This window comes from Rhea americana, unplaced genomic scaffold (genome assembly GCF_003343005.1).
Source record: "Rhea americana isolate MKP2758 unplaced genomic scaffold, rheAme1 scaffold_298, whole genome shotgun sequence".
Taxonomy (NCBI): domain Eukaryota; kingdom Metazoa; phylum Chordata; class Aves; order Rheiformes; family Rheidae; genus Rhea; species Rhea americana.
This window is the reverse complement of record NW_028186421.1, coordinates 106,101-133,379: the sequence shown is the minus strand read 5'-3', so window position 1 is coordinate 133,379 and position 27,279 is coordinate 106,101. Positions and strand designations below refer to the sequence as shown.

Here is a 27,279-nt window from a genome sequence, read left to right as displayed (position 1 = left end):
CTCTCCTCCTAAAAGATATCTCAGATGAAACCTGGATTGGACTGAATGATATTAACAATGAGGGTACATACCTTTGGACAGATGGAAGCTTATTTGACTACTCAAAGTGGGGAAGCCAATTCCCATTTAGAGATAATTACATTGAAATTAATTGGAATTTTATTACGATACAGGTAAACAGAACAAYAGCAAAAATTTCATAACTTTACAGACTCAAGTGTAGTGTAATCAGTTGACCTCTGTCTTACCTAGGTTCTTTATATTTCAATGGCTTAAGGTAGAAGGCAACAGAATAATATTACAAGAATCAACTTATTAAAGCTGTGCCAATACATTAATAGGTTTGTTTAAAATCTGTATTTTAAAATTTTTTGCAGAAGTCTAGAACTGCAGGAGGGCTGTATTGTAATTATTTTTGGCATTAACTGGAAATATTRCCAGAATTATTAGAATTTACTAAAAATACTCATTATTCCTAAATGTGCTTGGTTTTTACTTTGTTTCATCGCCTCTCCTGATGCAGCATGAATACAAATGAAAGCTCAACAGTTCTGTGTGGATTACCATGCACGATATAGTAAAAATAGTTGTGATGCACTGTAAGAAATTTTTTAAAACTGACAAAAGTTCTTGTACTAATCTGCCAAGGAGATTTCATTTGCTTCAGATATAAAATGCAATACATTTCTATTCTAAAAACTGATAAATGAAATAAGAGCCAAAAAAATAGTTTAAAAAGAGCCTTAAAAAGGTCTTTAAAAAGATTAGAGAAAACTATTAACTTGGCCTGCTAAGATGTCTCTCTGTTATTTTGCCAAGCATTTTGCGGTTTACCAGCTACAACTTTCTTTTTAATTTTTCCCTAGACTGACTGTATTGCAATGATGAAAAGATCTGAACATGAAGCAGGCTACTGGGGAAACACGGACTGCCAACATAACAAAAGCTATATTTGCCAGATGGACAGCAGTAAGTGCTATTTTTCCCCTTCTTTAGTAGAGGACATTTACCAACCAGTCTGAATTTAGAAGTCCTCAGTTTTAACTGGGGTTAAGGAAGTTCAGCTATTTTCCCTGCTCAATCCAGATRTGAAAACAGTTCTGGGATAAGGATTATAGAAAAGTTCTTGTTTTATGGCCTCTCCCCTACCAGCATTCACAGAGGCTGAATTTACTTCCACTGTAGGTATCTACCTCTGAACCAGCCACCTGCACACAGAGTAAAAACTTTGRAGGCAAGATTCACCTCACCTGAGGTAAATGTCTGAAGCAGGTCAGAAGAGGCCTTCAAAGTGCACTTTTTCTCTTTTATTGACAGCAAAATAAGTTTAGCCAACTAGCACAGATGTAGGTACCTGAATYAGGTTATTTTGTAAATGTGAAGCATAAAGACGAATCCATCGCTAACCTCCACCACAGGSATCTTAGCTGCAGCCTCCCCCTCCCAGACAAGCCTTTCTCCACCCACCAAAAAGCCSCCACACATCCTCCCCTGGAGGGCTGGGTAAGGTGAGTTAAATCAATTATTTTGTGGTACGGATTCTGGCAATGCTTTTTAGAGCAATACCGAGATTAATCAGAAGGACGAAACTGCTACATTTCTTCTTATATCCTCAGGCTGGGAGAAACATCCGGAATATATTTGCACCGCACAGTCCACAAGAAGAGAAAAGGGGAACTGCTGAGCTAGAAATACAGGAACTGTCCTACAGCTAGAAATATAGGAAGAAGGCACATTTGGGCCAGATGTTTCAAGGCTCTGTCCCATGCAAATGCAGAAAGCTGYACAAGGGAGTCACTGGCAAAAACATTTTGTTTTTGTGTGTTCCTGAGACTATACGAGCAAGAAGACAATTTTTTTTCTTTTCTGTCCTAGTCAGCAGCTCTAGGTCTTTATGCCTCCTACTTACAAACATACCATTTAAGGCAGAATTGTAGTTTCATTTTTTACTTTATCCCAAATGTAAAAGAAGAAGGAGCACATGTATATGTGACTATATATGTAGCCAAATATTTTTCTTAGAATGAAGTTCATCCTCAGTTTGAGGCTGAARTGATCCTGAAGTGATATGCAGAGACTCTGTGCTGTGCTTCTGCTTGGGAGGAGTTTCACCGAYATTGTGGGAGGGAAACCTAGAGAGAACTGGAGAGAGGATTATTGTGTGACCACTATCCACATAATTTTCAGCTAGACTTAYATCTACAGATATAAACAGTAAATTCTCTGCCTCTCCCTGTTTCCTAAATGCATTATTTACATTGTAGTTGCAAACACTTTAAAATATCTGTCTTTTGCTTTTAAAATAAAAAATGAATTTAGATGATGCTTTTGTTGCCACACTATATTCATCTGTTACTCTAAAGTAATACTGCTACTGAGGCAGCTAATAGTTATCACTGTTCTGCTTCTCTTCTTTCCTCCTTATCTCTTTCCTACAGAGCCTGAATTATTTCATTYGACACCTGCTCCAGAGTCCGAGTTCATCCGTTATGATAATAGCAGCTATTTAGTCATTCCTTCTAAAATGAACTGGGAAGAAGCAAGGAAAGCCTGCAAGGAGAAATCTTTAGAGCTGACCAGCATTTTAGATTATTACAGTAATATATTTCTGCTGCTGCAGGCAGCGCAGCATGGAGAGCCCCTATGGATTGGTCTCAACAGCAAAGTGGTAAGATTAATACATCGACATGAAGTGTGGTTAAATGCTATGGTTTGATTACAGGCTGAATGTAGAACTGTAGYGTGAATAGACTTAGGAAACTAGGATGAGAAGATAGCATTCACTTTTTTTTAACTTTATCTATTTTAAAAGCATTAAACTCCACCTTAGGGAATGGAGATGTACATTCGACTGTAGCTGAGCTTAGAGTCCTTATGTGACAGCCACCCTCTGCTCTGCTGTACCCGAGCTCAGCAGTTCTCATGTTCCTCATGGTCACATTGCACTTGAGGKTGACCTGACTGCTCCAGGACAGGTATGCATCTCACCACCCTGTCCCATAAGCGACTCGGCACCACCAGCACTTGGAAAGCATCACTTGGCCTTCAAAAAACCTTCATGGGCTGTTACAGCATGGAAAGCATACTGTTATGTATTACTTTCACATTACTGAGTCCTGATTTGATCAACATTTTAACAGTACTTGCACAGATGTACACTGTAGCACTGAGCTTTACATATCACTGGGAAAATGTGCATTTGTATAAATCCTCTTACCTGAAAAAGAAGACGGAAGTGCAGAAACATTATATTAAATGTGTGTTCCAATTTTAGACTGGCTACTACAGATGGATGGATAATAGGAAAATCAATTATTCTAACTGGGACTATAGTGAACCGAAACGGAAAATAGCCTGTGTCTATCTAAGTCTCCATGGGGCCTGGAAAACAGCACMCTGTACCGAAAAACATTTTTCTGTCTGCAGAAAATCTGATGGTAAGCTATGATGATGCTAATGCTTTAGGTTTTAAGGTAGAAACCTCACTGAATCTGCTTAGAGTAAAAAACATATTGCTAAATATATATTAAGGAATAATGAGACTGTATATGTAATGCCAATACTCTTATTTTTGCATCAATATCAATTTATTTTCGTGGAGCTGTCATTCATCATTAGAAACCCTGCATTTTTATAGGGCTCAGGAGAAAACTGCTGTAGAATTGCAATGTTGCAGACAGACAGAGCATACAGATCATGGGAGCACTACACTTTTTACTCCTTTATAGTTTATAAGGTGAATATTTTTGCTGACAGGAAATTTATGGGAAGGATTGTAATCAATAAGGTCCACTGAGTATAAAATAAATTCTGTACCTTCAAAATAGCAGTGTTCATACAGTGGTTAAAGCTTCAGTGTTATTAGATTCTAACAACTGGAAAAAGGAGGACTGGTTTTATCTGGTTATTAATGTGATCAGCAGTTTCTGGTGACTGTGGCTAATGTTAAAGTGATGAAAAAAGGAGTATCTTTCTTAGAAAAAACAGAAGTTCATATTTCATAGTGATTGCACAGACTTCAGCGAGGAATACTACAATTAAAGCACACACAGACAAACCTAGGATAGGACCAAACTTTTGCTTCCTCACTTSTACAAGAGCAACTGCTGCTGGCTGTAGCAACACAAAGGTTATGGACAGTCCGRGTTTCTTCTGAGTTATTCTTGTGTAATTTTGATTTAATTTCTTTTCCAGATCATGGTCTGAACTTGATTCATTTGCAACTTCTACTTGCTTTAGTTAAAAATGCGTGTACCAGCTGACAACGTTACTAGTTCATGCTCTAACATCATTGCTTGCAGGAAAATGTGGAGCCGCTATACATATATCTCATGAGAAACAGATTGTTCCACATAGTGCCCAAGTTAAAGCCATTCAGATGTTTTCTGTTAGAATTATTATCTTGAGAAAAATGTTAAATTGGGAATATCTGTAGTAAGTAACAATTTAGAGGATATGTCACTTAAAATAAAATTGTTATTTGAACCTATAGAGGATTCTCTTCATCTTTTTCTATCTTTTAGTATACTTTTTATTTATACAAAGTTGTCAGTTATAGAAAATACACTGGAATAAAAAAAATCAAACTCTCAGATTTTCTTGAGATAATCCAAGTTTGATTCAACTGGTGAGACTGAAGAGTTCAGCCTTGTATTTTACTGCTCAGCTGTGACTGAAGAGTGCTGTTCCTCACTGTCACTCCTGATATATTCACTGATAATTCTAGTTATGTGTGATGAAGATTATTTTAAGTACTTTTAAGAATGGTGGGTTTTAAAATTAATTTCATATCTGAAGAATTTCGATCTCCACTGACAATAAAATCCACAATATCTCATTTCTTGTAGATGTAGTTCCTTATGATCTTCCACAAGAGATTGGCAAATGTCCTGAATCTGATCACATCTCTTGGATTCCTTTCCAAAGCCACTGCTATAATTTCAATGCCAATGAAATGAGCTGGGCTCAGTCTGTGACCGAATGTGTTCARTTAGGTAATTATTGTTTTTATTATTCAGAAATAGGATTTCAATTTTGACCTAAGAATTCACTTTTTAAAAGCTTTGAATACTAATGCCACAAAATGTACACAGATTTAAAAGAAGAAATCAATGTCTCATTTACTTTTCATCATTAATGCTGTTTGCTTTTCATTTAGGCTGAAACTAAGGTGATCAATTTTCCTAGTTATTTTTTTTCTAACCAGCTGCRTTCTGTTCTAGTGCTGTTTTACATCTTAATTCACAATTTTTCTACTTTTAGTGGGATTTTRAAATGGTTTGATTTGTTTCCAGCCTTATGCATTGTTCAGGATCTCTGTGCCAGGAACAGAAGTAAATATCACAATGACAATCACTTATTTTTCACGTGGGGTACGTGATTTAATAGGGGGCTGCCTGCACTGCCTGAAAGCCCTCACTCTGCCAGCAGGACTCCCTGGCAACCTGCAACGCAAAGGGAAGGCAAAGGCCTCCCTCCTCTCTCACAGCCAAGCCCATGAGCTCCTCCTTGGACCTCGTCCACCAGCAGTGCTCAGCTGTGAGGTAGCTCATCAACACTTCGCTAGGCAGTGAACAAAAAAGGAGAGCACTATGCTGCTCTGAAGAAATTGATCCTTTTGTTTCAGCTCTCATTAGGTCCTCTCAGCCTCCTTCCAATGCTTTCATTTTGCCACTATTGCTGGAAAAATGAATCCCTTTGAATCCCGTGTTTGTTTGCTGCACAGTTTTACATGCCACACAACATCCTGTCAAATCCAAGAAAAAAATAATCATCAGTAAATTCTAGTTATGAAAAATATTATTCAATTGCTTGGAAATAATGTGCTGTTTGCCTGTTTTGAAAGTTTTGAAATCATCTTCTTCACTGCGCTGCAATGAAAATCATGTGTCTTTCATCTGGGACCTCACTTACAAGCTACGCTGTTTCCCTGCCATTGAACACTTCTTTCTTGTCYGTAAATCTTAGCTTACTCTGTACAAGCAGGAAGAGGTTTTATTATTAAACTTATCCTGCATCAAAGTCTTTAACTGCCACTGATTTCTCTGATAGGATTCTCCTGTTTTCTAATGTATTATAGGTGGTACTTTGGCTTCCATAAAAGATCTGGCTGAATCAAACTTTTTAGAAGATCATGCAGACTTATTCACGAGCAAGACAAGTGGGTTTTGGATAGGAATATACAGAAATGTAAATGGTAATTACTTTAATTTCTTTATATAATATTTACATAAATGGCCTTCATTGAATTTATTGAAATATGATTAAGATATGTTGTTATTTTGAGGGGAAAGATTCAAGTATAATAGAAATTATAAAGAAAATTTTCTGAAGTAGTTAAAAACAAAAAATAGATACATAGCATCTGATTTAAAAAATCTTGGAGGTTTAGGGTCTTATCCAATAAGTGTGAATGRTTGTAGAAAATAAATTCTGCTTGGCTTCAGTTTTGGTTCCTGGTTATTGCACGGGTCAAAAAAAAAGGCTGCAACCAGCATGGAGACTGGCTCAATGCAAATTTCTTGTATTCTTTTTCTAGCTTAGTAACAAAGATGTGSAAAGGTGATAGGAATTTCTCTCAAGAGGTATAACACAGAACAGACCCATTCTTAAGAAAATAGCACATCAATTATGCACAGTTACTTCTTGGCTGCAGCGTAAAGAAGAAATTGCAGAGGTCCATAGTCCAGGACAGGCACTGTTCATCCTCCCCTCCTCGTGGAGCCTTCATTGAGGACATCTGCAGTTCCTGGCCCGTGGAAGAACATTTTTCTGACGAGTTGGCTCTGTTGCCTAGTGGGGACCCTTTGCTGTGTGCTCTGACCTTCTCATGGTCTGTSAGCCCCCGTGCAGGGCTGTGTGGGTCCAGCTGGAGTCCATAGGTTCACACCAGGCACAATCATTCCTCTCTGTAAAGAGAAAATGAGGCTGTCTAGAAATGGCCCTTTTGGAAAACATGTAAATGGAAGAAAACATGCCTAGCCTCAGTCCACTAGCAATCATAAAGGATTTTTTTAGACTTATTTTAACTCATTGATACATCAATATTTTTATTTTAGAGGCAAAAAGAAATGTTCGAATTTTAACTAAGTATATGCTTAAGCTTTACAGTAAAAGCTGGTTGATTTTCAATGAGTGTTGCCAAAATAAAAATTTATGAATTTCAAAAAATAGCGCAGTTTTATCAGGGCTTTTTCAGTTTGAAGCATTAGTCCCCTAGACAAAAATATCATTCCTTAGACAARTATATAGGTAAAAAACTTAGCTACGAGTGTCAAAGCTGTGATCATATTCTAGAAAAATAATTATTTTAATAAAAAATTCAAAGGAAATAAAATGTATTAGAAAATAACCACAGCAGGGATTTTTTGAAATATGTAGTAATGTTTTATTAGACTGACTATAATAATAAAATTAGAGAAAAACTAATATTAGTGAACATTTTTGCTGAACTAACTGTACTATTGCTAACATTTGCCACACCAGGGAAGCTGCTCTGGCAAGACAACACTGTGTTAGACTTTGTCAACTGGGGTGAAGGACAACCCTCAGATGATCAGCCTGATTACTGCGCAGAACTGTCTGCGTCCTCTGGGTACTGGAGTATCATTCCTTGCTCTTCCCAAAGRGGATATATTTGTAAGAAACCAAAGAGTAAGTGGCGTGTTTAATATTTGCTCTTGACATTTAAAGTTCTGTTTTAGTAGTAATAACACCATATGATCATTTTGAAAAGAGCCACATTTTACATCACATAAAAGGATGTATTTACAAACTTTTACTTATCACCTGTTTATAGGATTCAGACAAAAATAATATGTAGATGTAGAATTATCCTTCTTCTGGTCTTCCAGAAGACCTGTTGCGTACTATCTGTACTGTTTGTGTTTTATTACTTCATAACTTCAGATACTCTTGCATTCTGGAACCATTATTTAAATAATAACAAAGATTATCAATATTTTCTGGAAAACTTTTAAACTATTTTCTGATTTTACTCCCYCCTAACATACACACACTTTTTCCTGTTAACATTCCTGTTCTCTTTTTATGGAGCAAGGGCTGCCTCAGTAATTTGCTTTTCTTCCTCTTGCTGTGCTGTGATACATGCTGTTCCAGTGAGGGATGGATGAAGCAATTTCATTTAAGTAATAACAGAACGGAAGCATGATCCAGAGCTTGTAAAGTGACCTTTGAAAAATAGTAGAAGTGTTTTGATTAACATTTTTTTTTAATATTGTGTTTCTGCACAACTGGGCACCATCTGCTTTGGTCAGGAAGCAGAAATATCAGAATATGATGAGCCAAGCAGCCATGTGGTATTTTTGAGTTGAACTGTAATTCTGCAGAAAAGTATAATTTCCTGTCCTATTTCACAACCCAAAAGATCTGAATGTTTTGAGGTTCTCTTATGCTCCGTCCTTTCTCCTACCAGACCAAGCAGCTGGCGGGAAAAGCAGATGTTCACATATGTATTAGCATTAGAGCATTTTCTAAAAAAAATATAATTCTCCCTTTAGAGCGATTCCTAATTTTATTTAAGTGGCTAGAGCAATACACCTTACAGAAAGCTATTTTTTTGTTACCAGAAGTTTCAGAAAGCACAAGCTCATCATCAGCATATACTTTAGTCATCTGAGTTTGATTGTGGCTGCCCCTGTGTGCAATGCTGAGGTGCGGAGTGTTTCCTTATGACCAGCTCTCCAACAGAAAGATTTTTCAGAGCAAACAAACATGTTGCAGTGAGTCCTGCATCCTTCCAAGGGACAGCTGAAGAGGCGCGTTAAGAGGCCGCTCGTGAGCACAGCAGTGTTTTATGCATTGCAGTGCTCCTGGTGGAGCAGCAGTCTCTTCACGGCTTTCTGCTGCACTGAAATGTGCACTCTGCCTCTCCATGTGGTTTTTCACTAGCAGTGATCCCACTTGCACCCAGCCGCTGCCCAGTGCACCGTGAAAAATCTTGCAGATGGCGCCCCCTTTACACAGCCAGCAAAACTGCATACGAAAGCCTGAGCTTATAAAAGTAGCTATAGATGTAAATGAATTACRGACACGTTAAAAATCTGCTGGATCTTGGATCTTGCTGTCCTGTGTAGGAGAGGAACTAGAAAACATCCTCAGCATTTGATCATCTCACCCTAAAACTTAGGTGGTCTCTGCATGGGAAATGCAGGAAATGCATGCGGAGCCAATAAGGGGGGCAAGGTTTATTAGCAAGAGGAGCACACAGTCCTTCTACCACAATMAGAACCTTCTTATGCTTGGAAATTACTTGCTTATCAATAAAGGAGAAGAAAGAAGGCTTCCACGAACCATCACAATTCCATTGCAATGAATATCAGCTAAAGGTCAATTGTATCTTTCCATCTTAATTTAGTAAATGCATTTCCAGAAGAGATGAGGTAACCTTGATATGCAGCATCACATGTTTTGCTGACCATGTAACTGTAGTTACATGTGACCTTTTAAGACTGTAACTAGATGTTTTTCATTATCTTTGACAGCTGTACTTAAAGCAACTTCAGTTACTCCAGCAAATGTGAAAAGCAGGCACTTCTCTTCCTTCTTATAGTTTAAGAGACATAAAAATAAATATTTGGGTTTTTATTAATTCAAATTTATAATTTAATTTATTCTTTATATTTATTTATATTCACTTAATTTATTTAGTTGCCATTAAGTTCAGTTCCAGTACAATTTAGCAGTATCTATGAGATACTTATGGCATCTCAGGATGACAAACCCATCACTAAATACATTGGTACGCTGATCATCCCCTCTTTGCTCCGTCTTTCACACACTAAGGTCTGTGAGGGGACTGACAGAGAAATGCTAAGATAGATTTTTAAGAGAAATCTCATTCTGAAAAAGTATATGAGAATATCTACATTTTAATAATGTCTTTGCCCATAGTCCTACCCTTGCCCCAGCAGAACCATGGAAGAAGGCAGGAGGATGCTGAGGTTATACTCTGTTGTCTTCATAAATGGTTCCAGAGTAATATTAATGTAAATGGGGGAATATCAGACAAATAATTTTCATTAGTCTTCATATTTATTTATGGCTATAGTGGACCCACTTTTAACTGCTTTATATTTATTTACAGATGCCAAAAAGGACAAACCACATGGTCACAGCACAATCTGGCTGCTACTTACTCTCGTCCTGCTTATTTTAGTAGGAACGAYCTTCATGGTTTATTTCTTATTCAARATCAAAAAACAAAGCAACCCTCAGAGAGAGGTGAGGSAGCACAGCGCACTACTAGAATACAGCAATGCCGTAACTGGAGTGGGCGATGAAAGTGATTCTACCAATGACAAAGAAAAAAATGAACACAGCGTTGTCTAATGTGATAACACAGCTCAACTCTATGTTTATGCTTAAAAAAAAAAAAAACTAACTAGAACAAATGAAATCTTAGTAAAAGCTACATGCACCTAACACATATTGTACATACTAAAACTAAAAATTCTTCATTTCACAGGAGCTAAGTGATATTGCTCTGTGCTGCTTAAGAAATATTCACAGGACTAAGACTCAGAGCACTGTACTGGGTTAATTAACCGAACAAGGCAAATAGAAGAACTAGTAAGAGTTTAAACTTAAAATGTACAGATTAATGCTCTACTTACTTGCATTTTAGACATTTGTGCTGTCATCACATGCAGAAACAAGTGCAGATATATAATGAACACTCTGCAAAGCACTCAGCCCCAAACCTGCACTTTCAGAATATATCTCGCCACAACATGAGGAGTCTTTACTGTTACTTCAGTCAAATGGTGTTTAGAGTATCTAGTGATTTACACAATTTGTTTTTCCCAATTATTGTCCCTGTGTAAGAATTTTTCTTGCTCAAACTTTGAATATATAATATGCAAAATGTATATCACCCTAAAGATAATGTGTGTCAGTTGAAAAAGCTTCCTTGCCCTAATATTATAGCTATAAGAAAAATGTAAATACTTGTACTACATTCATGGCTTCAACTTGAATTTTGCAAAATTAGTAAATCTTTGGAAAGCACTCAGTTATATTCTATAACTTTGACTATTTTGTATCAATTATATGAAATTATACCAATAAAGGATTTAGATATTACAGAATACTTCAGTAATAATGAATTGGCATGCAGAGATGTTATACAGCCTGGGGATCAGATGAGTCATTTACATTRAGAGAGAGGCTAGCAGGAGGAAACATGGAAAGATGAAGATGGCATATGACTACAAAGAAATATAAATAAGCTATAAAATAAAGTGGGTGCCAAATAAAGCTGGAAGAATACATTCCTGTTCTTTCTTCACTTGGTTGTTCATTTCTGGATGCCTCCTCCCCATCCTCCAGCTCTTGGATAACTGGACTAACAACAGCACCCTGTATCAGTGCAACGGAGGTGGCATGGGCCAGTGAGGCCATGGGGCAAAGTGCCTTGTTACATGCTGCTTTACAAGTTTACTGGATTGATTCAGCGTTCTGTATGTTCAATGTTGTCTATGCTAGACTGAAAAGAGAAAACATTTCAAGGACTCATGGGAAAAACAGACCCTAAAAAGTACATAAGAACTGCATAAGAGAGGTCATGGGGAAGAAGAGATTCACATGCTGCTGGATTGCTGCCTTGTAGATACTACATTCAAACAAAAATATTGCATAGGATGAGGAAGGAAGGGTCTTCTGTTCTCAGACAGTTTTTACTCACAGTACCCTTGATCCTATGCCTCTTATTTTTTCTTCATATGTGTCACAGCTCATACCTGTGTTTGTCTTGTTGTAAATGCTGACACTGAGGTTGGTCCACTGCTGTTTGATGGCTAAAGACAAAGTCAAGGCAAATGAAAGGTGAAAACAGATGATAATGCAAATGTATCTTACATATAACAAATAATACAATTATTTATAATTTTCATAGCTTATATAACTATTTTCAGTAGATGACGGAGGACAAATAGAGAGACTATTATTGCCTGTTAGATTCTGGAATCRGGCCTAATTTTGTTTAGCTCAGGGTGGGGACTGGAGTGGGGGAGGATGTAAGAATGTTTTGAACTGGTAACATAGCTCGGAAGACCCAATACTCTATAAATGGCTTTCTTGTCTCAGATCAAATAATGTTTCACCCTTGCAGAATATCTTGTGAGATTTGATTACATAATGAAAATATGGAAAATGAGGGAGAATTCTCAAGGCAATTTCTGCTGAATTTTTTGCCCCTTTTCCTTCAAAACAAAAAAGAGTTTTTGAAACGTTATAGCTGAARCTGATTTCCACTTAATAAAGGGTTGCAGATCATTTGTAATGTGTGAGAGTAYTCCTCTTTGCTTTTCCTACAGGTAGTGCAAAAGAAGATTTCTTTAAATATTAAAATTTATTCATTTATTTCTTCCTGGATTAAATAGTTTTGAATTTTTTCAATACACTTTGTTTTTGAAATCACCTGTTAACAGAAAGATTTATTTTTAACTACTGGATGACTATTTTGTATCGGTTCTCCTGAGCTAAAATTACATGCAAGTATGACATACTAGTTTTAACAGTTGATAAACTAGAAGTCAGGTGCACAAAGAGTGCTCAGCTTGCCAAGCTTCCATGTAAGACTAAATTGTCCTCTCTTTGTTAATTCTTCACCCTGCTATAGTTGACACTACTTGGTACACCTTTTGTAGCAGGGAAAATCTGTCCTCTGGTCAAAAAAATGTACATTTTTTTTCCCTTCAAGTTTCCCAAATATGTACGTATGAGATTTAATGCATACCTACTACATTCTGAGCACTCCCTGCCACTTTGACTTTGGAGGCTGCGAACTGAACCATCAATGAAACATAAAAATCTTTCAGCAGAATGATCTTGAAATGTTTAGACTTTGTCACTTGCATTAGAATGGAAGGAAACTTTGCTTTCAGACACAAAGTTTGAATTTTGTAATTATTTATAGATTTCAGAATACAACATGTGACAGGATATTTCCTTATTTAGAGCCCAGCATTTTCTCTTTCAACTAAAACTCTCCAAAACTGAGAAAGACCTAGCACCCACTGGTTCCAAAAGGATTTTTATTGCAGCACTTAATTTTGGCTTATCCGTTTGTGAAAAAGAAGAAAGGAATGAAACAATTGAAATGACTTTTTCTACATTCTTAGTTTTCTTCTCTTTCGTTCATACTGCTTTTCAGACATTGGGTGAGTCTTTGTTCTTTATCCCCTGCAAAAGTGGATGTGAAAGTTGGTATTTTTGTTCTCTTGCTTGCTCTCAGCTTTAAGATTTTCCTGCTGGTTGACCATTCTGCAGTTCTTATTCACTCTAACTGGAGKAATTCATAGAAACTTTAAAAAGATGCAAATACAGAGATATTGGTTCACTTTTAAAGAAAGGGGAAGAATCAGGATAGGGAAAAACAGAGAACTGGAAATCAGGACAGAATGATGTATGGCAATAGAGATTTAATTTTGGATGCTTTTTAATTACTGGTTATGTCTACTCTGAGAAAGAGATGCACTTTGCAGTATGCTCCATAGTCCTTGTCCATTTGACGTGACTGTGGTTATGAAAAAATGAAAAAGGGCAAGGTATGGGTATCTCCTACCCTTARGATAAGGTTGTGAAAAACGAGGTAGAGCTTGTGGATCAATGTGAGATGCCATACTGCGGCTGAGCAGATGTCAGTGAAAGTCTTTTAAAAATCACAGAATCAAGAATGTCCCAGGAATAATCACTAGAGCTTTTAGTGTGTGGACATGAGGCACAGTTAAGGCTCTGGAGTTGACCAGGAACTCTAAGGATGAGTCCTGGCTGGCCCTCCTTTGTGATGATGGGATGGTGATAAAGTTAAAGGACATTTCTCCTGTATTCTTCAGTTCATCATTTTTGTGGAGGAGTTGGGTACAGATCATAGCGTCCAAAGGCAGATACCGTTTCCTATAGGCTGTGTCAGTACAAGCCATTGGAAAAAGCACCTTCAGAGCTGGGTCTGCGCTCTGCTCTGCAAGCTGCAACCCAAACGAAGGCACACAGTAGCCACAGTGCAAACCTCACTGTTCCCTCACGGTTGCTATTACTAGAACGAATAATATTCTGAAAGGCAACAGTTGAAATTAGGGGTGATACACTAAGCTCTTAACTAGCAAGCAGCAAGAACTAAAAGATCCAGTAGGATTTAAATGGACAAGGAGAGAATAAACTATGCATTATTTCCAAATTCAGATTTGAAGAACTGAAGTTTGCATAKATTTAGTAAGCTGGTTGAAGTTACACAGAACTTTTTGGAAGATTCAGATGTTAAATTCAGATATCCAAAATCCTGGGTCCCATGTCCAGACACTTGGTCACAAGAACTATTTTTCCTGTCACAATTTCRTTAATCAGAATTTCTCAGATTCTTTCTATTATGTTCTTTGTTCAGCACAAAATGTGTCTTAAGATCCTACAYTTATCCTAGGAATTTGTTTAATGTTTGGAACTGTATTCTTTGTGGGCTCATGGTCCTTTATGCAGTTATTCTCTGAGAAAGGATATGGAGCGATGTTACGCTATATACTCACARATGGGAAACTGAGGCACACAGAAATGAAGTGCAAAGACTTGACCTTCAGCCTCATAGGTCCTATAATATTCATCTTTAATCTGAATCTCACTCCTTTATGAGACAAAATGAGATGGAGCTATTTATTATTTGACATTTTGGAAAGCAAGTAATTCTGCTCATACACTAATACGCAGCAATAAATAAACAGCTTTACACACCAGCAGGAGTAAAACTGCGTTAATGTGCAACCCTTTTTAACAGGACTGACTTGTCTTGTTTGGTGCACTATATTAAGCTGCCTATAATATTTCAGATGTGTTAGCTAGCATGTTTAGCATTAGCATACTTTTTTTTTCTTAGCAAGACACAGGTGTATAGAGACTTTCCAATACATTTACCTCCAAATATTCCCTGRTTTTGGTTCTTGTGAGAATTTGTTTGGGATTTGATTGTTTGAATTATACTGACTTCCTATGATAAATGTACTAGTGAGAGGATATTGGAATAGGGCATTATAGCAAGCTATTGTTTAATAGGTTTTCATCCTAAAAAATAAAGAATAACAGAACATGCCAAGTACTGAAGGAGCAAGAGTCCTCTGAGGGAGAAGGCTCAGTGAATAATTATTGTAAGTTCACATGCAATCCAGGGGAGGCATATACAAGACGAGCTCAAACTGTAGTGTACAAAGTAATGTTAAATTTTGAATCTTCAACACAGTCTTCTGAAAACTTTCTTAGAAGAAATATGTATTTCAGAAGGGACTTGGAAAAAGAAAATCCATGATATTTATGAAAATCCATTACACGGATTACAGTTTTGAAACTATGCCATAATATATTTTATGTGTTATTATTCCTCTGAATTGAATTTACATGACCTACACGCATTTTTTTCCTCCCCAAAGGAAACAAAATTCTTGAAAATGCTGTCTGCTTCTTGTGAAAATGACTCAGACCTGCAGTTTCGTGACATGAGTAGAGAGATCAGCAAGACAACACACCTCTTTCCTAACAAGCTCCCCCCACCATTTTTTTCACCATAAGTTCATTAATTCTGACTATTTTGTTTTACAGGAAATGAAATATTTTTAATTTACAATGAGGATAGCAAGCGCTGTATAGTTGCTCAGAGTTCTCAAGGGGTCACAACAACTGCTTGCAAAAAAACCAATGAGTTACAGAAGTTCAGGTGGGTGTCTGATCACCAGGTGATGAGTGTGGCATTTGCACAATGTTTGGGAGTCCCCTCTAAGCAAGACCAGGCTAGAATTTCCCTGTACCCCTGCAATGAGAAAAGTGAATTCCAGAAATGGGACTGCAGAAATGCGACCTTGGCAATCCAAGGGGAAGATTTGTTTCTCAGTGCTGGCAAAAGCAAAAGAGACGATGTTGTGCTGAACACAGGATTAGGTATGATGAGTAAATGGAAGATCTATGGAACCATGGATGACTTGTGTTCGCAAGGCTATGAAGGTAAAGTCTRCAGATTAATCTTGATAGTCTCTAGTACTCACTTGTTTGTCATCATGGCTGGGGCTCTTTGATTTGTTTCCCTYGGTCTAACATCAGCTGTCCCCGATGAGGCAATGGTGGGTTGGAGGCTGGTTAGTTCATATATTCAAGCCTTCATTCCTCCATCCTGAAGATACAAAGGTGCTTTGCTTCAGGCAGAATGTAGTATGCAAAAAAATTCAATGTTTACCTTTTCTTTTGAAGCAAAGGTGGGTCTAGGCAATTTTTAATCATTAGCTTTAAGCTAARTGCTTTAGTTTATTTAGCCACTGAATATATACTATTATAATTGTGCTATCATTGCTGGATGAAAGGCAACAGTCTTCAAGCTTAATATCCCAATAACAAATGCAAGAAACAAYTCCATGAACAACACCATTCAGTTCCTATATGAGAACTCAAGTGAGAAAAAATGTATTTAAAGATTAAGTCAATGAGCTTTTTATGAATAACTGAAACTTAAGCTACATGAAGAACAAAACAGTGCTATTTAGAAAAAACTATTTTTAAACATATGAGGTAAAAAATACTATTATTTTCTTCTAGTTCTTTACTATATGAAATTGCTCTATTTCCAGCTGTAATAGCTGGTGATATCCTAAGGAAATGGTAAATTACAAATTTACCTAGAATTTCCTTGAATGACTGCTAGTGACAGTGGGTCACTAGTTACCATGAATGTTTACTTCTACAATGTGTACAAAGAAGTAGAGARCTGGGTCCCTCGTGACTCCCTACATTCTGTATTTTGCCCATATTTTCATTTCTCTTTTGTCCTCTCAGATTTGTWTACACTGCTAGGAAACGCCAATGGAGCGCCATGCGTTTTCCCTTTCAAGCTGAGTGGTAAATGGTACGCAGAGTGCACAGACGCTGGCAGGTCAGACGGCTTGCTCTGGTGTGCAACAACCCCTGATTTCGACTCACACCATGTGTATGGGTTCTGTCCATCCGACAGTAAGTCCTGAATGCTGCTATAGATGGTATAACAAAATATTGTTAGGTTAATACATCAATACTGAGATGCTGCTACTTGTATTACCAGGGAAAGCCCCTGTAATGATTTTGTTTTACTCAAAAATGTCTCTTTACAAAGCCATAATATCGCTTACATAAGAAACAGTAACTGTTTCCCCTGTGAATTTCCAGTCAAGCTGAAAGCTGCCTGGGTTGTCCATCAGAAGGTCACACCCAGGAAAAGGTCAGTAGGCTTTAAATGTGACTGCAGTCAGCACAAAATCATCTGAAAAGTGAGATGCTACTTACTGAATAATCTCCCTGCCTCACTGCTATTTCTGGTAACAGTTGTGTATCTTTTTCTACCTATGCAAATCCCTATTCTGGTTCACAAAACTGGCCTATAGCCTATGGAAGGAGGTGGTTTGTCTTCTGAAAGGCATAGAAGAAGGAGAAGACTGGCTCAAAGGTTTTACTGGAATAGCAGTATAATCAACCTTTCCCAAAGAGTGTATGGCTTTCCATCGTCCTGCCTCATGTTACACTGAAAGCCACCAGAGAAATACATGTTCATCTGAGGGCAAAATAAAGGACATCAAACTCTGATGTAACTAAAGATAATGAACATGCTGCCTCAGATCTAATTTTTCGGTGATGTGTCACAGAATCGCATTTGTTGTTTTGATCGGAGCATTGCTTTGGGAAACTAGGTTCAGTGCATTATCCAATTTGCCACCAGTGTCTTTTCAACCGACATTGCTAAAAATCATTTCCTGGTGCAATATTGCACACAGTAGTTTTAATAAAACCCCTTATTATTTCAACAGGAAAACCAGAAGCATTTGTCATCATATAACTGCTGGGACACTATCACTAGGCTCACTGAGTCTACAACTAAACAGGAATGTTAAAAATGTGAAGGGAGTCAGCAATAAAAGAACAAAATAAAAATCTGGAAAACATATGCTCTAACTAATGGCTCAGGGAATCCTCTCTCTTTTCCTGAAAGAAAGACAAAGTTAAGGGAAGTCATAATCACAGCTTATAAGCACATGTCTGAGAAATGGTTTTGCTAACGGAGAGTTCCCAGAAGACAATTTCTAAACACCAATGACCAAAGACATGTTCAGATAAGGCCTTTGAGCTGCTGAACAGGATTTCAGAACAGATGATGACCAAAAAGCAGTTTTGATTTATTAATCTCTTTGTAATATTTTTTTTCACTTGAAAATTATAAGATTTGATAGGGAAAAGGGGAAGAAAAAGATGAAAGTCCACCTCTGTTAACGTCAATGGGAATTTCTCTTTGACTTAACAAAGAGTATGCTCAGAGAAAATTATAGGGCTTGGGTGGGGATTTTTTGGCTTTTTTGTTTCAGAACAACCTGATTTCACAAATACACTTGTAGATAAACTCTATCATAAAATTTTACCAAAGTTGTTTATAACAGACTGTAATATTGCATCTGCCCTCTCTCATACAGACAGTGGCAATGACAGATTTTGGACTACAGATCCTTTGACAGGAACCTGCTACCAGACAAACTTCCAGGCAGCTCTCACGTGGCACCAAGCAAGGAAGAGCTGCCAGCAGCAGAATGCGGAGTTGTTAAGTGTCACASAGATACAYGAGCAAAYGTATCTGAAAGGTGAACTAAAAAGCAAGACTCAGTAAAGAGTGCCCTTTTTTGGCTGATTACAAATGTTTTAGCTTTAATCATATTACAATAAATAATAATAATGTAATAATAATATTGACACTACTAGAGAAATGTCACAAATACTGTAAGGTAAGTTTTTATGTCACAAATACTGTAAGTTAAGCTTGTATAAGTGAGCCATGGAATTATTATTTGAAATTATTATTGTTGTTTTCACAAAGTAAGTGAAGAATTTCCAGCTAATTAAGTAAGAGTTGGATCATGCTCAAAAAACATTGACACATTCTAAGATTAACAATCTTAGAAAGGGACCTTACAAGGAAAAAAGCCACTGTTGTTGCCTTCTATTCAATATATCAGTTTTGTGTTAAGAAATCAGTATCCTAATTTAGAACTCATCTAATAGACAGATTTTTTTCAGATATCATACAAATTTTATACAAGATAACAAGTAAAAATTTTAAGACTTTGCATACATATGGATAGGTTTTGTCAAATAAAGTCACAGGATTAATTGCATCAAACTTATAGTAAACTTGTAATATAGATATTAACAATAGCAATTCATTTTTCAGTGCCTGCTACTTACATACAACTGTAAAATAGCATTGCACTCAGATAAACTCATAGGCAAATTGTTCTTTTGCCATTCTGTACCTTGCAACTAAAACTCACTCATAGTAATTATGGATTCTGTACTGAAATTTGGAAGTCACGAAGMAGACATTTATTATCCTTCTCCAAACTTTGAAAATGTGGAACGTATTATTTTAAATATCATAAAATTTAAATTCTTTTGATTACCTAGATTTGATTGACAGCAAGAGATCCTCCCTCTGGATTGGGCTTAACAGTCTGAATCTCAACAGTGGCTGGCAATGGAGTGGTGGCTTCCCTTTCAGATTCTTAAACTGGGCTCCAGGTAGTATACATTTTTTTWAAAAAGATTTGCAGATGACTCTTTTCTGCTAGAATGTTGGATGCATATTAAGTACAGTACTGCAATGTTCACCACGAACATATAGAAGAGGGGTTGAAAGGCCTATGAGACACATCATTGGTATGAGACTGAAAAGGTATGCTTTTCTTCAGTGAGTTACATAAACTTACATTCTATCAAACGTGGTTAAAATGAAAAGCAATAGTTGAGCTGTAGTATGCTAAGGATGACTTAAAATCAGTTTAAATTTTTGCTCGGCTTATGTGAGTCCCTGCACACTGCAAGAGCTCAGCTCTTGGGCTCAGCGGGCATCAGAGACCATCACATTGGCATTCTATCTTTAAAAGTCTCTTAATAGTTGTCATGGCAACAAGATGGTACAGCAATGGGGAATGTTATATTTGTTGAATACATACATGCTTATTCTATCTTTTGGTCTTCGTCAAGTCTCAGAGATCCCTTGTGCCCCTGGCTTTTATCTGGCACAKAGACTACAGTAAAATCTTGGAGCTGCTCAGTCAGGTGGAGGGCTTTCTATCTTTTGCAGAGCTGGCCACACTTAAGCCTTGCAGAGAAAAGGAGCAGCTGGCTCTCAGGTCTAGCAGCCAATACCCATGGAGTTTCTGTATCCCTGCATGGTGGCTACTATGATGAGTTAATCTACACATTTCCAGTTTACTGTATAATTATTGTAAATTGTACTTTTCGAAGAAAAAAAAAAAGAGAGTGGCTGCACTGTGGGTGTTTGGGCCTCTTTGAGAAGAGGGAAACCTTGCTCATGCCTCAATAGTCCTGGAGAACCTCCTGGAGGGCATGGTGGGTGAGGCAGCAAGGGAAGAGGCAAGTAGCAAGTGCCAGGGCACATCAGGAGGCCCTGCTTGCAGCAAGGAGCAAATCTGCAGCCAAGCCCCTGAGGTGATGTGTAGAAGGGATCTTTCTGAAGATCCTAAATGGACTTATTTTGTTTCAGCAAGCCACTGAAGGCTGCCGGACCAGAATGTGACGTAGAAGGGAAAGATACACCCTGCAATGCCAAAGCAGAAAGGGGGTGATTTGTTTTTACATGTTATAATTTAGCCTATGACTTCTAGCAGATTTGCCTTATTTTTAAAGAATTCCATTTTATTATTTTTGTGATCTAATAAACACAGCTCTAGAAACTAGAAGCCTTTTAGTACAGTCCCATAAAGAGGAAGGTGACTCTGGCAGGCTTTGACCAGCTAAGATCCCCACCACTCCCTACCCAACTGTTAGACAACCTATCCACGTATTGGTGACATTTCCCTTTTGTCTCATATCTTTAACAAAATGATATTAATTCACTGAGCTTAGTTTAGCTCTAAAATGCAGAGCTAGAATTCTATTTTTTAAAGGTTTTGAAACCTCTTTTTATGATTAATCTTTGATGATTTTTCTTCTGAAGAACTCTCCTCTCTCTTCAAATGGCTGTAAAATTCCTTGTCTGAATAATAATTACATTAAGAAAAGATGTTGTGGTACAGTGTTCCTGCCCAAAAATATTATCTCAGACTGCATCCTCTGATTTCATGAATGCAAGTGAGAGCTGGAAGGTCATGATTAAGTTGTCCTGTTAGCACAAATGAGTCCTGACTGGAAGTCATATATAAAACAAGATTTTTCATGAGCTGTGAAACTGCCAGCTCTGATTCCTAGAGCTCTGTGTCCAGTATCTCTTTTACGGCAGTACCAGGTGTCCCTTAAATGTCTAGATGCAAGCCCAGCAACTGCTGACTGGGCAAGAACATCGGTTGTGCAATGGCTGGTTGTGAGCTACATACATCCTTAATGGAAATGTAATTGACCCCTATATATGTGCTGATTAAGCAGTCATGGGGGCAAGCAGAACTGAAGACTCTCTGCAGCCTTTCCCTCAGGGCGCTCTAAATGTATTCTGTCTTCTGTACAAGGCGACAATTTCCACAAAACTTGTAGGAAAATCTTATTTTTGAAATAGCAATCATGCAATCAAATATGGCAGAAAATGTGAGTTATGTAATAATCATCAAAAGAAATATTCTAGTTTTGATGGCTACTTTTAAATACTTTTTTATCTCTAATAAAAAAATAGCAAAACCATGAAGTGATGGATTCATAACTGATGCAGGAAAAGGCTGGAAATAAATTGTTCTTTTAGTTGCTAATATAAAACCTGTGTTACATAAAAATAATCTTTTGTTTTTATTTTATGAAGGAAGCCCTTCTCCTGAGCCCGAGAAACTTTGCGCAGTGCTAAATCCTAGAAGAGGTGCTCAATGGGAAAACCAGCAATGTGAACAGAAAGTTGGATATATCTGTAAAAAGGAAAACTCCACGCTGGATCCTTCCATTCTTCCCTCAGGTAGATCAAACGAACAAAACACAATGAAGTTAGAATATGTGTCACTAAGATGAACTGTCATAGTTATTACAAAAGAAAGAAAAAGCATTTTCACTCTTTTTCCTACTATACTGACCAGCACAGAATAAAACACGCTGTTATTTCAAGTATGTTCAAACACTGGAAAAGTTATTGGAACCCAGAGATAACATCAGCAATTTTTATTTCATGTTATTGTTCAGGAAAATAGAAGCAATACTCTAAATCATAGAGTATCCCAAAAGTGCCTTGAACTGCACATTCCAGCATACAAGAAAATAAAAGTAGAGATGCTTCACCCTGTAGTGTATGCTAATGAAAAGTCCAGGCTTATCACTGAAGGTTTAGAAAGATGGCACGTACAGGCTTAAACCACCTTCTCCTGGAATCGCAGGTAACCYACAAAGGTTGCAAACAAGGGTTCCTTCTGGCCACTTTTCAAAGTAAGCTCTTTGCCTCCGGTGATTTATTTGATGAGATTTATCATGGAAAGCTATGTCCACAGAGAATTACTTGTGCTGCAGTAATAAGGCATTTATGAAATATGCAGAACATAATTGGATGTGGTATGCTGTCTGAAAACATTATATATGCAAATTTAAAATATTTGTCTGTCTAAAAGTGAATATTTCACACTAGTGAAGCCCAGTTACTACCAGCTTCATTATTTTCCACTTTTTAAAATACAATATTATATTCCATAGAAGCAAATAGACTACAATGTTTTATATATATGTGGAATGAATAAAAGAGCTGTCTATTTAAAATTGCTCTATTTTCATTCTAATTAATTAATTTCAAATGTAACTGCAGTTATTTTAGATTTCAACTTAAATCATTTTAAAATTTGAAGTATTAATTTATTTTGAGGGGGTGAACAACCCAACATTGTATGCCCAGAAGGATGGTTGCCCTATGCAGATCAYTGCTACGCGCTTCGCAGGGAGCCCAGAGCGTGGGAAGAAGCCTTGATTTCCTGTGCAGAGAGCAACGGCAGTCTGGCCAGTATTCACAACACTGAAGAACATGGCTTTATACTGTCTCAGCTTGGCTACAGTGAGTATTTCTATGGAGTAGAGTTTGGTACAAATGGAAAATTATAATAGAGATCTTACAGGATTTGTAAAAAGCCCATTATTCATTTGAGATGAATATTGATAAGGAAGCTCACAGATGAATACCTAAAAAAGCGTGAGGAATCAGTGCTCTCTCTTCATTGCTGTTTTTCATTGCAAGAAATTACTTGAAATAAACCGCAGCTCCAGTTACGGCAGTAGGTGGAYTGATGATATCTTCCTCAGACTTGTAGCTGTAGAGGGACTTCTACTGAGAGAGCTGAACAATTTCATTTCCTGCTGGTATCTCCATTTTAYCTTCTTGAAAGAAGAAAAGAATATGAATTAGATCCCACTGCCATTTAACCTGGATGAATTTGTATTATAACAGTGGTTTCAGCTTGTGTCCACAAAATCTTGCTCTTGTAGACTGTTCCAACCGAGGCACTAACACAAGTGAATTTCTCTTCCTAGAAGCTACCGATGAGCTGTGGATTGGTCTGAATGACCTCAACACCCAAATGTATTTTGAATGGAGCGATGGGACTACTGTGACATATACCAAATGGTTGCATGGAGAACCAACCCATGCAACCAGTGGGCAAGAAGATTGTGTTATTATGGCAGGAGAGGTAAAATCATGCCATATTCATGCAGTGCTATACCATTTGATTTTTGTTTCCATTTTTAGTTAGTTCATCGCTGAAATTTAGAAACAAATGGAGGAATAGTATGTATTCACTCAGGAAGATGTTTTTCATTAATTAGAGATAACTACATGAATTCATGTATGATCCTGAATGTACACTATATACTAGGCAATCCTTAACAGTCTGCCACTGCAATTAGTCCAATTTAACATAACCTGGACTTTAACCACAAATTGTTGGATTTCATTCAAAAAATAAGTATCTTCATTTTCTCACTGAAGAACTATTGTAAGAAAAGAACCAAGGAAGTTTATAAATGAACAGATCCATCTGACTGTTTTTTCCCTCTTCCCAAACTACATCTAGGATGGATACTGGGCAGACAGTGCCTGTGATAGGAAGTTAGGTTACATCTGCAGAAGACAKCCACTGCAAGGAGTTTCTGGGACAGTGAAGACTGATCCTGCCTGCCTGAAGGTAAGGCTACAGGATAACTGAGACTTTAGTTAACAAAAATCCATTGTCTTCACAATCTCCACTTGACATTGAAACTACCGTTTTACTTTTTCCTCACAACTGTGATTGCAAATCAAACTCATAGTGATAATTTTCAGGTGAGACACAATGTTTCCTCATTTAAAATAAAGGTATTTTGATTTTTTTTAGTTGAGTTAGCCCCATTATCTCTCAGAATTGTCTGCAAATGACGCTGAAGCCTCRTGACGTGCTTTTGCTTATTTGTTATATTGTTCTACCAATCAGGTGGTTATCTAACACACAGAAGAGACTGGGCTAGAGTCAGGGCTATGTGATATGATGCAAGATGATGCCAAATCTCATTAATAACAATGAAGGCAAAATCAAATCAATCATACTATTGAGTGAAATTATTTTCAGAACAAGAGATTTGTATTTCTACTGTTTTTTCTTCTATTTTTCCTTCCTTCTACTTTCCTATTTACTATTGTTCAATATTTAATAACATTTCCCACAACCCTATACCAAAAACAGAGTAGAGGCACTTGCCCTAGCCGGAATGAGGCGAAACCAAAATACTGAACACGTTTCTCTACCTTTCCTGGGTGCAGCAAGTATATCTTATGCTGGTATAAAAGGGAAAAGTGACTTGGAATTTAACCGTGTTTTTAAGGCTGTTGCTTTTCAAGGGTTTATATGATAAACAGACACCCCAGGAAATCTGAGTCAGTATCTCACTATAACACAGACTCTATCTTTAGTTCTGAGCAAGGAAGTATTTTATTTATTTGCTTATCCATTCTGTGTGTCTCTGACTCTTTTTATCAGTTAAAACTCTTCAGTTATTAGTTGTCAAAAGAGATGAATTCATGTGTATTAAACCTCTCCTTTTCTGGATGTTTACTAAGCTCAGTTACCACTGGCCCACAGGATTTCAAACTAAGGTATTATGGCATTATGTTTTATAAACAATATGGTGATTTAAAAGAGCACTTTGAAATGCAAGCACTATAACACATGCTGTTATATATGTAAGTGTGCACCACATGTTCTTCTTTACAGGGCTGGGAAAGACATGGTTTTTACTGCTATCTAGTTGGACATACCTCTGTAACGTTTTTGGAGGCAAAGAAAGCCTGCGAAAGGAGCAATGGTTATCTAACAAGTGTAGGAGACAGGTATGAAAAGAGTTGTAAAGCAGTCCTTTTGATGGACTATGCTTGGAATTTTATAAAATAGTTGAGAACTTTGGGAGAAAAAATATTAAACTATGATTATGAAAGGTCCTTTTAAAGGAAAAATATTCAGAAAACATAATGTATCYTTTCTAACTAAGTGTATCTATATCCTCTATTCCAGTACTTTGCTTTGAAAGAAAAGGCCATAGCTGCTCTGTTCTGTAAGACGCCATTTTTCAGCATAGCAGTGCTTCAGTTGTTATTGAAGTTAGGCCCCATCTGATTAGCTAGTTTAGTGAGGTATTTTCATGTAAAAGGAGAGATTATATAGGAGAGGAGACAATATGTAAAGGAAATTCCATTCATTCTATGCCTGTATAGCTTAGGATGCTGAGAAATGGCAGACTAAGGAAAAAGTAGGCTTAATCTCCATCTGACTCTTCTTCTCATTTCAGATATGAGCAAGCTTACCTGACCAGCCTCGTTGGTCTGAGCCCTGAGAAATACTTTTGGATTGGGCTCTCAGATATGGAAGAGCAAGGGATGTTCAAGTGGGCTGATGGTGCAGCTGTGCTGTACACAAACTGGAACTCAGCAATGCCCGGTACTCTTTGTCATGTGCAGTCTCTGTCGCCTGAATCTGTATTTTAGGAGCTGGATCTTCAAGTCCTGCCCTGGGGAAGAGAGACATATAGCCGTCATCAGTTTTCAGATGCTGGATGGTGAATGGTGCCGTGGTTAGAGTCAGATGTACCTCTGCATCCTCAGTGATCTCTCTAAGAACCCCTCTCCCTGTCCCCAGGATGCCAGGCTGCACTATTTTACACATTACTGAGTGAATTTTTGTGGTTTTGCTGATTCTCCTGCCCAGTATGACTGCGTTCAGCCACAGTTCTTTCCCTCAGCACCTAGGATCAGTGGTGCCCAGTGATGCACATGATAACTGCCTTCTTACAGTACTGTTTAATTTCACAGAGAAAAGGATGTAAAGAGACAAAAAGATCTGCGTACAAGTCTGTCCTTCCCATTGTCTTCTCACTGCTTACTGGAAGCAAGGACAGACTTACACACTTTAGACACATTCACTGACGTCCCCACACTTTATTCTGATCTTCCTTGACAACAGCTATTTATTTTAGAACAAGTCCTTTCTATAACCCTGATATGTTTCCTTTCTTTCTCCATAAAGCTGCATTTAACCATCCCTGGTCAAAGGTAATCTTGTAGGTTGGCAAAATCTTAAACACTGATAGTTATGCTTCAAGGTTTTGGTCAGAGGAAGCTCTTCAGGCCTGTTTTTCTGAGCAACTGTCTGAGTTGTTCCAGTGAATCAAAACATTTCCATAATTGCATCAACATAGAAGAGTAGTAGAGTTGTAAATTATTATTGGCTCATCACAGATCTGCCTCATCTCGTGTCCTTTCTAGTTCCGAGCTTGCTTCTGGACTGCCCTGAGCCATTTTTGGGGCACATCAGTTTAGTCTGCTATGACAGGACCAGTTAGCCAGAGCTCGAGGCAGTCCGCCTTTAAGTATGCTTGAAGTAAGCATACCAAGCACCACTGGGTTGGTTGCTTCACTGTTTCTTTCTTCTTCTTCTTCTTCTTCTTCTTTTTTTTTTTTTTTTTTTTTTTTTTGTTTTTAGCTAGTTTTATTTTATGTACACTGGTAGAAACAATTTTTGAAATAGGAAACTCAGAACGAGACAGGGCAGAAAGGAAAGGGTGGCAGACAGATTTCCCCTTGTGCAGTGCATGCGGGTAGGCAGCTCATTTCTTGCAGACAGTGAATCTTGCTGAATCCAGCACTGTAAGAATTTTCTAGCTTGTAACAGCTTCCATAATCCCTGGTCCCTGAAAAGTCTGTCTCTTTGCATAACGGCTGATAAACCAGCTCCCTTGTCTGTCTGGTGACTTGAGCATTTGCTGACGCTCTCTCTCTTCCGT

At 37.5% G+C, this 27,279-nt stretch overlaps 2 protein-coding genes across 3 annotated transcripts in view; both read left to right on the top strand.

Moving 5' to 3' along the window:
* The window catches only part of LOC146593340 (macrophage mannose receptor 1-like), a 34,952-nt gene extending 24,602 nt beyond the window's left edge, over positions 1-10,350 (top strand). Inside the window, exons 22-30 of the mRNA XM_085309417.1 lie at positions 8-173; positions 867-969; positions 2,439-2,668; positions 3,275-3,437; positions 4,848-4,994; positions 6,080-6,196; positions 7,486-7,653; positions 9,504-9,545; positions 10,106-10,350. Coding sequence (XP_085165543.1) covers positions 8-173; positions 867-969; positions 2,439-2,668; positions 3,275-3,437; positions 4,848-4,994; positions 6,080-6,196; positions 7,486-7,653; positions 9,504-9,545; positions 10,106-10,350 — 1,381 coding nt within the window. The remainder of the gene's footprint in view (positions 1-7; positions 174-866; positions 970-2,438; positions 2,669-3,274; positions 3,438-4,847; positions 4,995-6,079; positions 6,197-7,485; positions 7,654-9,503; positions 9,546-10,105) is intronic.
* Positions 10,351-13,120: 2,770 nt separating this feature from the next.
* The window catches only part of LOC146593339 (macrophage mannose receptor 1-like), a 32,954-nt gene continuing 18,795 nt past the window's right edge, over positions 13,121-27,279 (top strand). For both annotated transcript variants that reach the window (XM_085309416.1, XM_085309415.1), the window contains exons 1-11: positions 13,121-13,181; positions 15,601-15,999; positions 16,822-16,995; positions 18,480-18,644; positions 19,465-19,578; positions 21,809-21,955; positions 22,844-23,029; positions 23,503-23,660; positions 24,045-24,155; positions 25,218-25,333; positions 25,789-25,937. In XM_085309416.1, the coding sequence (XP_085165542.1) occupies positions 13,121-13,181; positions 15,601-15,999; positions 16,822-16,995; positions 18,480-18,644; positions 19,465-19,578; positions 21,809-21,955; positions 22,844-23,029; positions 23,503-23,660; positions 24,045-24,155; positions 25,218-25,333; positions 25,789-25,937 (1,780 nt within the window). The remainder of the gene's footprint in view (positions 13,182-15,600; positions 16,000-16,821; positions 16,996-18,479; positions 18,645-19,464; positions 19,579-21,808; positions 21,956-22,843; positions 23,030-23,502; positions 23,661-24,044; positions 24,156-25,217; positions 25,334-25,788; positions 25,938-27,279) is intronic.